Source organism: Urocitellus parryii, chromosome 5 (assembly GCF_045843805.1).
Source record: "Urocitellus parryii isolate mUroPar1 chromosome 5, mUroPar1.hap1, whole genome shotgun sequence".
Taxonomy (NCBI): Eukaryota; Metazoa; Chordata; class Mammalia; order Rodentia; family Sciuridae; genus Urocitellus; species Urocitellus parryii.
The window spans coordinates 205,596,709-205,609,884 of NC_135535.1; the positions used below are offsets into that span (position 1 = coordinate 205,596,709).

General features: G+C 44.2%; 1 protein-coding gene across 1 annotated transcript in view; it reads left to right on the plus strand.

Moving 5' to 3' along the window:
* Positions 1 to 13,176, plus strand: part of Fank1 (fibronectin type III and ankyrin repeat domains 1) — a 73,044-nt gene that overhangs the window by 44,777 nt on the left and 15,091 nt on the right. The window contains exons 3-4 of the mRNA XM_077799131.1: positions 8,130 to 8,307; positions 11,308 to 11,432. Of these exons, the coding sequence (XP_077655257.1) occupies positions 8,130 to 8,307; positions 11,308 to 11,432 (303 nt within the window). The remainder of the gene's footprint in view (positions 1 to 8,129; positions 8,308 to 11,307; positions 11,433 to 13,176) is intronic.

Below are 13,176 nucleotides of genomic sequence, written 5' to 3' on the forward strand. Positions count from 1 at the left end.
ACTGAGCCACACGTCCAGCCCCTCAGAAGTCATCTTCTTGCTGCTTTCCAAGCCGGTATCCCCGCAGCACAGTTGACCTGTCCTCATGGTCACTCTTCCCTCCTTCTGGGTGCACGGCAGGGCACCTTTGCTTCTCCACGGCTCTGATTCTCTGCTTCTCTGCCTCTGTACGTTCCTGGGTTTCTGTTTTCTGAGTGTTCCTGCAGTGGCTTTGGAACATTTCTAGTCTCTCTGGTTCCTAATTAAATTTTAACTTTTAATTTGGCAGAGAGGGATATGGGGAGAAAGGCTGGGCTGTCTTTTATGGCCCTTTTGCAAGAATAGATGTGTCTTAAAGCGTCCCAAGTGTGGTAAAGTTGCACTCCACTGTAAAGTGTAGTATTCTGTTTTTTTTGTCAGCTTGTCCTTCTGTCAAGCAGGCTTTCTTTTTTCTTATGACCACATCACTAATGCTGCACTGATCATCCTTGATGGGTCTTCTTGCAACTCGTGTGTCTCCAGACCTCACACCTGCTAGTTGTAGGGGTTGATAGCACTCCTGTTGCTCCAGGTGTGAGAAAATGGATCTCTTGCATACAGTTGTCAATACACCAAAATTAAACATATGTACATACAAAGACTCAATAATTCTACTTCCAGGAAATTGTCTTGCCAATATTTTTTAGGTAATATCTTAATCACTGGGTGAAATTAAATGCACAACTTCTGTTAGTGTTGTCTGTCATAAATCATCATACAGAGAGGTTTCTTTTTAAAAATTGAGTTAAAGTCACACAAGGCATACATAAACAACTGCCAACAGCTTAAGTTAAAAAAGCAGGCTGAAAAACAGTACCTTGAATACAATGCCTTGTTGGAAAAGTTTTGTAAAATTTTATCCATACTAATGATATCTTTGAGATTTTTTTCATCAAGCTGCTATGTGCAGCTATCTTCTGTGGTCGGCAGAGGGTCTGTTAGAACTTTTGTTTCCTGCTTCAAAATGTCTGTATTGCTTGAGGCTTTGTTTGTTTTGTTTTGTTTTTTAAATCACAAGTAGGAATTGTTTTCTTTTAAGAAAAAATATTGCCATTTTGGAAAAATTTCTGTTAATGAAGAAAGAAGTATTTGAAAAAATTTCCAATATCTGAATATTGAAATATTTTTTGATACAATAAACCTTGTTTCTGGAAGCCCTGTTACTTCATGGTAGTTATTATACTCCTTGTTAAGCAAGAGTATGTCAAAATGCCCTGCATGTACCAATTGTCATTTGTGATTTGAGATATGAAAGGGCTGTATATTTACATACTGTAGTAAGAGAGTGTGAATAAAAATAAAAACTGTGGTTTAAAGTTAATTTCAAGTAGAAGCCCTCTATACATTTTAGGAAATTTAATGAAATGGTTGAATGGGTAGGGGGTGGGGGAGGGGCAGGGAAAGAAGCTGGATGCAGCGAGAGGGACCCCAGGTCTGAGTGGAGGTTGAAGTTTTTGGGTTTTTTTTTTTTTTTTGGAGCTGAGATCAGAGCTGCACATTGGTGACTCGTGCAGAGAGGAAAATAAATTTTTCTTCCAGCTGTGTTTTGTAAGCAGGAGGAGAGTCATCATGTCCTTCAAAAGCTACCTTTGAATGTTGTTTGCAGAACATGGCTAGCTGCACTTTGCAGAGAAGGGCTGAACATGAATTGTGACTGTGAAGGCATGTGTGGAGCCAAGAAACAGATGGACATGAGAGCTGTCCCACAGCAGAAGCAGGGGGCCTCTTAGATAGGATGTCATTCTGCTAATGGAGAACAATAACCATGATTTGTAATTAATATCCAATTTATGGTCTGGATTCTTTATGTACTGACTACAATAGTACAGTATATTTTTCTGTGTATACCCTGGTGACCTATTCAGAGTAAGTGTGTTTGTGGAAATTTATGCTACTAAATTTGTAGTTATATGTTAAGTTCATCCAGCTCTTCTATTTATTATCTTCTTTTTATTGCAAACCTGTCTTGAGAAAGCTGTTGGAGAATCAGGGACATGGTTGCTGATTGTCCAGGGATCCATCCTATTTGGAAAAGACACTGCAGGTGGCAAATATCATGGGTTAATATAAACAGAATAGGTTGTAATGTAGTATAAAAAACATGATACTAAAGATTTCTCTATCAGGGATGTGAAGGTGAGGGTGAAATTTGTCTCCAGAGGTCTTGGTATTAGTTGGACTATTCTGTTGCTATTATTAACTGGATTCATTTTTAGGTCTGGATTTTCATTGTCCAAGTTTGCAGACCTTGTCACTGCCAACATAGGTAGAAGAAGGGTCCTTTTTCTTGCCCTCTCTGCGCCTCATCCTTGAGGCAGGAGCACAGACATCCCTCAGGTTCTTGGGCTTTTCCTTTAGTTCAGGGACAGCAACTGGGGTGACTTTGGAGTGGAGCAACAGTCTCCCACAACATTGGGGATTGGTGAGGGCTCAACTCACCTGTCCTGCTCTCCTTATTCTGAATACTTGGCAGAGACCCATCACAGTAATGTCCAAAAGGCATAAAGAACAAAAGGACAGGGAATGGCAGGACAGGGGCAGAGCAGGAAAGCAGCAGGGGAGGGCCACTTGAGGAGAAGACCCCCCGAGTGGTCACGCCCTGTTTCACACTGGGCTTTGTGCTGAAACTGGTTCACAGATCCTCGTGTCAGTCTGCGTCATTTCATTCTCTATGTATGGATGAGAGAGAAGAGTGGAATGATTTCTGTTCCTTGCTGGATGGAGAGTGTTTCTTCAGGGTTCCTTGGAAGGCAAACGAGTAGCCTCAGAGTTGGAAGACAGTGTCACATTCTAGGGGATGACACGTTGAACTGGAAGTCAGGCTCATGAAATGAATTGAACTCGCGTGACAGAGGCGTTAGAAACCTCTCTGCATATTTGAAGTGAGAAGCTGTCTATTTTTCATACCTACTGGTAAATAACATATAATCTAAATGTCAATAAGAACTGAGAGCCACAGAATAAAATGTGATATTGTGTGTTAAGATACTACTTATCTGCCCTGGTTAAATTACCTGCAACATATTCTGTGGAGTAATGCAATAGAACCTCATGAATATCTGAATCCAATCGGATCAGCTCAAACTAAAAACTGTATTGAACAGGGCGGGAGAACGAAGGAACCTCAGCTTACCTTCCTCAAAGGAGCTTAGTCTCTAGGTGGACTGAGAAGTGTCATCAGAACACAGAAAATACTAGGCTCCCAGCTCTCATGAGTTTCTGAATTTGAGACTGAATTACTTTAAGTTCTACTTGTTTTGAAGTATAGCTCACCTGGATACCCATTTTCTTGGGAAATGGGTAAGAAGAGAATAAGGGTGAAAGTATATCCATGAATTCAGGAACTGGTTATTTTCTTTTATTAAACAGTTTAGGCATAAAGTATATGAAATAACAGAATAAATATTCATTTGCTACCACCCAAGCTTAAGAAGCAAGACATTGCCAATAAAATGATTCTTCTGCCATTCCGGTCCTTTCCTTCCATTCTACACGAACAGATTTTTAAATCAAGCTTCATGTAGATTGTATCTTGCAGGTCATTTTACACCTTTCTTTTGTGACTCAACCTCTGTAACAAGGAGTGGTATTGCTGGGCCAGGAGTGTGTCCTCCTGAACTCCGCTCAGCCTCTTCGCGGTCTGCACTTTCCAGCGTGGGGCATTCCCACTCTTCTCTTCATGGCTGTTGGCAAATATCGATTTGAACAAATTTGACAAAAATGAAATGTTGTCATTTTAATTGTGGTGTTCTGATGATCAGTGAGGTCAAGTGTATTTTGTTGGCATTCGTTTTTTTGTTGAATTTGCTTGGAAATTACCTTTAGTATCCCGCTTTTCATAAGAATGCATATAAGCTAATCATATGCATATCTAGTGCTTCAGATAAAATATCCCACCATTTTCACTGTAATTCAAATGTCAGTGACATACTGTTTTGCAAGAATATATATAGCAGTTTGACTTTACATATCTGATTTTGAAAGACTGTCATTTTATAGATTCATTGTTCCTTTACATAGTAAAGCTCTGGAACTCCCTGTTAGGCGCAGCCTGGGAGGAAAGAGCGTAGAGTGTGAAATTAGAGACCTGGGCTGGAACCTGGCTCCCCACACCGGGATCTGAGCCTTGAAAGCTGCTTTCCCTCTTCAAGCCATGGTCTCTGCCTCTCCTGCCCTCAGCGGGGGTTGAGAACACTATGGATGGAGTGTCCTGTACAATGCCGTGCCTAGCACACACCGGCAGGAAATTGACGTTATTACAGTTAAGCAAAAGAAATGTCTTGGAAGCACATTTTCTATTTTGCCTTCCACCCATTATCTGCATGGAATCTCAAGCAGGGTTTCCATGTACAAAAAGTGAAATAGGTGTGTGTTTTGGCGTTTTTCAAAAGCATTACCCTTACTTTAGGTTGGAGGAAGCTTTTTGATATTTTATCATGTTATTTTTTTTCCTCTGTAGTAAATCTGAGAGGTAGGGCAGGATCCTTATTTATTCCCATTTTCCTGATGAGGAAAATCCATGGTAGAGCCAGGACAGGAAGCAGTTCCAGATTTCCACTCTAGGGGGCAGTGTCTCTGGTTGTCTTTTATGTTTAAGCTGATTTTGTCCTTGAAGTGAAGGGCCTGGCTCTGGAATCAAGTTCCTGGGCTCTAATCCTTGCTCTGCTGCTTGATAAGTGACCTGTCTGGCAAGTTATGTGACCTTCATATGCAATAGTCTTATTTGTAGAGTGGGGGAAATTCTCCCACTTCATGGGGGTGTTGTGAAGTTTAAAAAAACATGTGTAAAGAGCTTAGGGTGCAGCTACAAAGTGACATGTCATTAACATTTAACCATTAAGTAACCCAGGTTTGGGGAGAGATGGAAGTGGATGAAAGGTAAGGCTGGCCCTGATCATGTTGATAACAGGATGATGGCACAAGGGGATTTGCTATACTATTTGATGTTTTTATTTCTGAAAATTTCTTCCATAATAAAAACTAAAAGCATGTATAATTCAAAAACATTTTTGCCATTTCCACTTTTTGGTTTCTGAATTCTTTAGATGCTTTTTAGGAGTAGGACCAGCAGTGGGATGTCTTACAATCATTGTAGAATGTGGCTGAACTGCTTTGGTACCTCGTGGCTACAATCCATGATCACACCAGTTTCACCAGAGCTTCAAACGACATGGGGTATCACAATGACATGTTTTGCATCCAATGTTATAAATAAAATCATACCTCACAATTATTTTAATGCCCCCTCTTTGCTTAGTAGAAACTGAGCATTCCCTTAATTGTGTTTAGTGGTGGTTATCATTTTAAAAATCTCGATATCTCGACTTATGTGCTTGGCACTTTCACCCATCAGGGATTCATAGACTCCACAGAGGAGTGGGAGAAAAACTTATTTTAGCTGCCTAATTTTTAAGTGAGGGAGAAACTGTCCTCACTGGGTGGCTCTTAATATTTGGTTTTAAAAATTCCCTTTTCAGTATATATTCATGGCAAAAATGTGTTTGATACTTTAAAAATCCAAAATGCAGGAATGCTTGTGATTGCCGTAGTATCTTGATTTTGAGTGCTTTTGATTCCTGGGGGTCAAGTTTTATGCTATAATTACTGGGCCAAGCGTGGTCAGTTACTCTGAGGTGCAGCCTCTGCTGCTCCTCATTCAGTGCTCCTCACCATGGTGTCCCTTTCATTGTGCACATCTGCTGTAGGAGCCCAGGCTGCAGTGGTCCCTTGTCAGTGAGATTTGGCCTCAGTAAATTTTCAGGTGTTTTTCTGGAAGGACAAGGAAACAATTCTGCTCCTGGTGTCTCTACCTACATGATGGATGTACTCACCTTTTCTCTTTATTTCCCACTTTTCATGACGCCAATTACAACTGCTAATTCCAATTCAGAGTATGCTCACCAGTCATCTCTAGAGCTTTTGAAATAGGATCAGCTGGTTTTAAGAAGACTCCTGAGTGGTCTGATATTTTTCAGGAATTTGAGTTTTATGGGATTGGCACTTTTGTATTAATTTTAATTATGACCCTTTTAAGAAAACTTGGATGCTAAATCTTCATATCGTATAGTAGTTTATTTAAACTCTACGGGTTTCTTCTTTTAAAACCATGATTTGTAAGATAGCTTTTTACTATGGGTTTCTTATGTATTTGAGAGTCAAGTTTTATGCCATCTTCTAAGTAACCATGGGGACTGAATGGTGACAGTGCATGAAGTCTTTCATTACTCATGTTCACATTATTTACTACTTGGCAAATGGTACCAGGGCATAACAGTATTTTATTTGTCATATTTGCATGAGGACTTTCTTATGAAAAGCTTTTATGGTACGTAACGTACATAAATTCTTGTATAATCACTCTTTTGAGCTACTACTTGTAGTATTGTTGTTTTTCATTTTTCATTTTTGGGGAAAACATTCAAGATAGGAAAAGTTGGAAGATCATGTCAATCACTTAAAGGTTACCATGCCAACTTGAATGCAAGTTCTGTTATAATTTTTGTTTGTAATCTTTAGAAAATTTAAATTTTAAACCTTAATTTATGATTTGAGATTGAGATAGTTTCTAACCTGGTTATTAGACTTAAAAAAATTGAGTAAAAGCTTCTCTTAAAGATCTGAAACTTCTAACCAGGAAAAAGTAGAGTTTTAAAAGTATTGTGTATAAAAAAAAATGTGCAAATTGTGCCTATGGATGTCTGTGGATAGGTTGCATACATTTTATAAAACTCATATAATATTTATGAAAACATTTTGGTTAAATAAAAACAAAATGGTCAGCTTTTGAGTTTTTCAAAAGATTTTTTTGTGTTAGGGAAGCTATGTTACTTGTTATGCGGACAGTAGGTTAAATCCCAGGTCGGAGGAGCCGGGGCTGCAGCCATGGATTCACGCGCCTGTCTGCAGTCCTGGCTTGCTAGGAAAGCTGGGACGGTGAGTTCACAGAGGAAGAGCTTGCTGCACCTTGGGACTGCCCAGAGTGCCTTCCTGCTGAAGCGTGTTCTCTGCTCAAGCTCAGAGTTTTTCCGGCTGTAGCGGCACATGGCCTCACATTCTGGGACCTTCTCCTGCCCGTCACTGTGGCTCTTGCCCCTCCATGTCCCATGCCGAGCCTGAGAAAGCAACTGGCTGGCTCTTGCCCCTGTGGTGTCTGGAGGTGGACTTGGGCCCAGCCTTGTTGCCTTCCTGGCCTCCACTTCTGGTGGATGTGGACTTCTCGGGCCCTCTTCCTTTTCAAGGACTGGGTTCCTGAAGGTCAGTGGACTGGGACCTCCCCTCTGCACAGCAGCCCTGGACTTCGTTCAAACAATTTCCTGGCTTACCTTTTTTGGGTCAAGTTTTCTTATTTTAAAATTTCACTGTGGTTAAATCTGAGTTAAAAATGAATGATTTGGAGAATAAGTCAATAAATGGAAGACCTTCTTCATCCCAGGTCTACGTTTTACCCCTGTACTTCTAAGGGGCAGTGGGGCATGGAGTTAAACGTTGGGGACTCGTAAGCCAGACCATTTTTTTATAATACTGATTCTGCTGGTTACTTCTGTGTGATCTTGGGCAAGTTACTTAAACTCTTTGTGTCTGAAACTGTTCGGAGTTGGTGAAGTTGAATGAATAAGTGTAAAGGGTCTGGGACAGTATCTGGCACAAACGGCCTCACAATGCCACTGTTGCTGCCTCCACCCTGTGGCTGGGCCTGTGACTTGGCACTTCTGTCACTCTCATTACAGCTCTGGCCTCTGCTCTCTTGCCCTGGTGAAGCTTTCACTTTGGCCAGTTACTTTAGGATCCTAAAACAATGTGCTAACATATAGATTTTAGGATGTTTATGATGAAAATACCAACACCTTTATCACAGAATGCACAACTCTGTCTGGGTGTAATCCTGTAAGGTCCTGGTTGGTAGTATTTTGGGGATTCCAGGCCAGCTATCTTTGGAATTGACATATTAATTAGCTCCTGAGTTTGGTGTCCCCTCAGCTTTCCAGGTGTCAGCACCCACGTGTGCCTGACGTGTGAGAAACAGTTGGGTCACGGAGCAGCTGAAGTCCACTCGGCAGTCTCTCTTCCTTAGGGAAATGGGGTTCTGAAATCCTGTATTGTTCTTTTTTTAGAAACCCTGCCATCCTCAAGGCCTCATCCACCTGTTGTGGGCAAAGTGACTCATCACAGCATTGAGTTATACTGGGATCTGGAAAAGAAGGAGAAACGGCAAGGTCCTCAGGAACAGTGGCTTAGATTCTCAATCGAGGAAGAAGACCCCAAAACGCACACTTACGGTATCATTTATACGTAGGTGCAACGTTGGATTGCTTACCCTTTGGCTTTGGTTTCCTGATCGTCTAAAGCAATTTCTATTATCTCTGAAAAGCCATTGCTTGTTTTGAAATTAGAAGAATGAGTCAGCACAATTTGCATTCATGCTCTTTTCTGAATTATAATTTTCAGAAAAAAGCATTAGCCGTGACTTTGAAATTAAGCCTCCTGTACCTTGAGAGCTTCTTTGACTTTGGAACTATTTTGAAGGTATGTTTTAGAAATCCAAAATGGAGAGAGAGCAACAAAAGAGAGTCTGATGAAATGAAGCAAGGCTTCTAGCAGGCCATGTTCAGAGTGTGGGATGAGCCCGCATGTGGTCCATGGTGGCCAACTTTCCTGATCTTACATTACACAGTGTCCCCTTGCAAAGTGTCTCCAGCTCCCTTCCTATGCACATGAGTGCACACAGGAAGCATGTTACCTAAGTGTTAATATCTCCAATATTTGAGCAACATTTCTCTGTATCAGAGGGAGGAAAAGGTAATCTGAAATGTAGTTACCATGGGAAAATAATTCCTGGCCTGACCACCTGAAGATGTTATTGTAATCATGCCATATATTCCTCTGTGATGGTGGTTTGCCTCTAAAAGCATGAATCCCACTAGTTTTAAGAATTTCTATGGAGAAGGAAACAAGGTGTCACCTTTTTCCCTTAGCCCTCCTGCCACCGTTGCCTGTGGCCTGGAGGGAGCCGTCCCAGGTGTTGCTTTGCTTCCTCTTGGCTCTTTCCTTCTGCTAGGTGGCCAGGTAGATGCTCACCTTGTCACAGGGAAGGTAGGTGCTCATGTCCCAGCATCATGTGTGCATTTGCACCGTTATATTCTCCCTCGAGACCATGTTGCCCTGGGGCCAGGGAATGGCCTCGGATGCTGGCTGGTATTGCCGAGTGGTGGCCCTGCTGCAGACCCCAGCTCCAGGGACATGCCTGGGCTCCTGTGGTCCCTGAGAGTCTTGGATGCTCCAACTTGACGCTAGGTGGCAGGCGTGCACTATGTTAGCCTTGACCTCTTTTGTTCTGTTCTGGCCTGTGCTCTAGATTGCATTAAACCAGCAAATGTCTTCCTTTAAAAAAGCAATTATCCAGATCATCTGATGATGGGCCTGTGAATTTAGGAACTTCTTCCTGACTTGGGCTCCCCTCCACGGCTTCTCAGAGACAGCTACCTGGTTTTGTGAGCTGGCCCTTGGTGAGGTCCTCTTATACCCTCTCATTAAGCAGGGCATTTTAGTCTGGTAGAATGCAAGCACCACCGTGGACCCTGGCCCACAATGCCCAACACCCATGTCGCCTTCAGGAGTGGGCTTTGCTCCTCTTTTCCTGCCTTCTATTCCTTTGTTCTATCCTGTAGGTTAATTTTCTTGTTCAATCTCGTTTTGTCAAGTTATCTCCAGCAGGTGTCCTTGCCTGCAGGATGAAGGTCAAGCTCCTTAGACTAAGGTTTGCTTCTCTTTACAGTTTGCCCACTGCCTCTCCTGTTGCCTCATCTCTGAGCATGACCCTCCTGTTAGGTCTGCTTCCTGTCTTGAACATGCCTTGACTTTTTCTACAGGTGTGTCTACTCTTCTCCCTGTGTGTCACGCGTCCCCCTTCATCCCATCCTTTCTCCTGCCAGGTCAGAGTCTCCCTCGACTGAGAACGTCCCTGTGGTCTGCCCTGCCCATCCATTCCTGTGGTAACTGGCCCCATCTCTCATCTCTGCATCCACTGGCATGTATCATTCAGTGCCAGCAATGTGCCGGGCACTGTCCTGGATGCTGAGGACATGGCACTGGGGACAGGCAGAAATTCCTTGTGGTGAGGAAGACTAGTCATAAATAAATGTGCCAGGTGTGATCTCTTAAGGAGAAAAACCATAGGAAAAGCTGGGGTCTAGGGGTGTGTGGGGGGGGAATTTCACAAGAAAGTAACTTCTGAGTGAAGACTTGAAGCAAGTGAGGGGTACCTGGAACATTCCAGGCAGAGCAAGTGGCCAGCGGAAAGCCTTGAGGTGGGAGAGGGCAGACAACGGTCCAGGGACTCGGGGGTGGCGTGAACAAGGGCGAGGCTGGTGAGGTCATGAGAGCCTGTGGGTTGTGGGGAGGACCTCTGGCTTTTGATCTGAAGTGGGAAAGCCAAAGGAGGTGGGTACGCTGGGCAGGGCAGGCCTGGCTCAAGCTCTGTGCGGACACACTGGCTGCGGGTTGAGCTTGGGCTGTCGGGGGCAAGGCGGCATGCCGTGGGAAGGAGCAATTGGGAAACTTTTGCAATAACTGAGGTGGGAGAAAGCAGAACATAAATGATTGAACTCAAAATACATTTTAAAGGGTTTAAAGACTTGCCAGTGCAGCTGGGGAGGCTGAGGCAGGAGGATTGATAGAGCCTGTACGCTCAGGGTCAGCCTGGGCAACAGTGGGACATTCTGTCTCAAAAAAAAAAAAAAAATAATTAAAACAGAGTTTGCTGGTGGACTGACCTCATCACAAGCTGTCTGGGTTCTTTTCCATGCACCTGGCCCTCCGGTTGCCGTGGGTTGCTCCTGAGCTGCCAGCAGTCTTTAGGGCACTGCCCTGGGGCCTTTCCCTGCAGCGCTGGGCCTCAAGTACGCAGCTGAGAGGCAGCCTCCCCCAGCCACGGAAGATCCCACTTGAAACTCAAATACATGCAAGTTGCAAGTTCAAACATGTAACTTTGTCCTTTAAGGATAAGTGACATGGGTTGGAATGATGACTTCTCCAGGCTACAAAACTGTATGCAAGCGAGGGGCCAGGCATGGGTGAGGCCCTGTGGACAGGAGGGCATGTGCTGGGAAGGGATAGAGGTGCCAGTGTGACCTGTCCTTTGTTCTCAAGGCATTAAAAAACCCATGACCAGCTCTGTACTGGACACAGACAGTATTCAAAAGTCGCTCCCCCCTGCCCTTGTCACAACCTACGCAGGATGCCCGCCAGAGGACCTGGTGTCTTCAGCAGTGTGTCGTGTCTCCTCCCGTCTAGGGGATATGCAACGAAGCACGTCATTGAAGGTCTGGAACCGAGGACACTCTACAGATTCCGACTGAAGGTCACCAGCCCCTCTGGAGAATGCGAGTACAGCCCCGTCATCTCGGTATCCACGACCAGTGAGTACCCGGTGCTCCAGGCGGGCGAGTCCAGGGCACAGGCACGAGACGCAGTGCAGAGGCAGTGTCCGGCCTTTCCCCGGCCTCACAGAGCAGGAAGGATTCCGTGTGTACGCACCGTGGGAGCATTCTTACTGCCCGGGCTTCCTGTAGCGTGTGACACGAGGGACGTCCATTATGCTTTCACAGAATCGGAGACGCCTGACTTTGTTCTAGGACGGTCCTGGTCGTGGACACTGGCACCATGGCGGAGTTGCCTTGCTTCGGAAGGGGCCAGGAGTGTGTGCTTGGCCGCTGGGTGTTTGAGTATCCTCTCTGAAGGGGTCAGTCCACTCAGTGTGTGTCTTGACTGGCCAGACACATTTGATTCTTGGGGTCCTGTGAGGAATGCACAGTGCTGCCTCCAGCCGCAGAGTGTTCTGGAAGGAATCCTTGCAGAGGGGGTGGCCAAGGAGGCTGGCCACAGAGCCTTTGACCACTTTGTCCTTTTCCCAGTTTTATAGTATCTTCTGAGATTGACGTTTGAAGACATTTTAACCATGTAGTGTTCAGTGTCATCTTTGGGCTACCATATTGAGCAGGTTAAAATGATCAGAAAAGTCCTTCATGGCCACTCACAATACAGATCGGTCTGTTTTGGGTTATATAAAGAAAATACTCCTTTTGTGAGCAAAGTATTTTTCAGTTACATTCAGTGTGACATTTGGCTTTTATGTACATTTTATGTGGCTTTTGATTGTGTCCTGTAGGCATTTATTCATGAGTGGGAGTTAAGAGTATGAAAAGAAATGTTGGCTTTCTTGGCTCACACTGGTGTCTATAGGAAATACTGGGGCCCATCCACCTGGACCTATAGGGGAAGTGATGATGGCTGTTCTGAAACCAACTGTGGTGGGCTTCAGGTGGTCACTAGTACCCTCTCAGTAGCACAGCAAAGCCAGAGCAGGGACTTCTAGGTCTTCTGGCTGGAGTTTCCCTGTTGCTGGTATGCCATGTGGAAATCCTTCAGGAAGGCAGAGAGCAGCCGGACTGCCTAGCTGCCCACGGGTTCCTGTACCTCCTCCTGCCTAGCTGCCTGGTCCAGATGCTTGTGCTTACCCCCCACAGCTTCTGTGGGCAGTTAGATAAGACCCCTATGGAACCAGGGCATGCTGGTGATGGCCCACTGTGCTGGAGTGTCACACTGTCTCATTGCTAGGTCCAGCACAAGTGCCTGCAGGCAGGCAGAACAGGTCTCCTGGGGTGCTACTGGGTGGTAGAAGTCAGGCATCCTCTGCTTTCTGAATGAGGCAGGCTGTGCTGGCGGGATGCTGATCCCTTATGCTATTGTTACAATATTGTGCAGACTCTTTTAAGGAGGCAGATCCTGCTAAACAAAGAATTAAAAATGCACACATTATACAGAGCAAGTGAAAATGCTTCTGTGGGTTGATGATTTGCATTCGGTTGGAGAGCGTTTTAATGAATCACAGAAGCATGTACTTTGTTTGAATAAAGGATGCTCAGCCTTTTTTTTTTTTTTCTTCCCAGGTAAAGTACATGAGACTCTTGCTTAAATGAGGCATGCAATTTTAATCAGCTGGGCCCTTAAAAAAGAAAGAAAAACAGCTGCTACTTGTTAATTGGCAAATATCTTCCCCAATGAGCTCATGATTTATTCACTGCTTTTAATAAAGATCTAAATTCCACCAAGAAAGCGTGTTATTGCCATTATTATAATATCTGGTGGCCACATCTTTGCAAC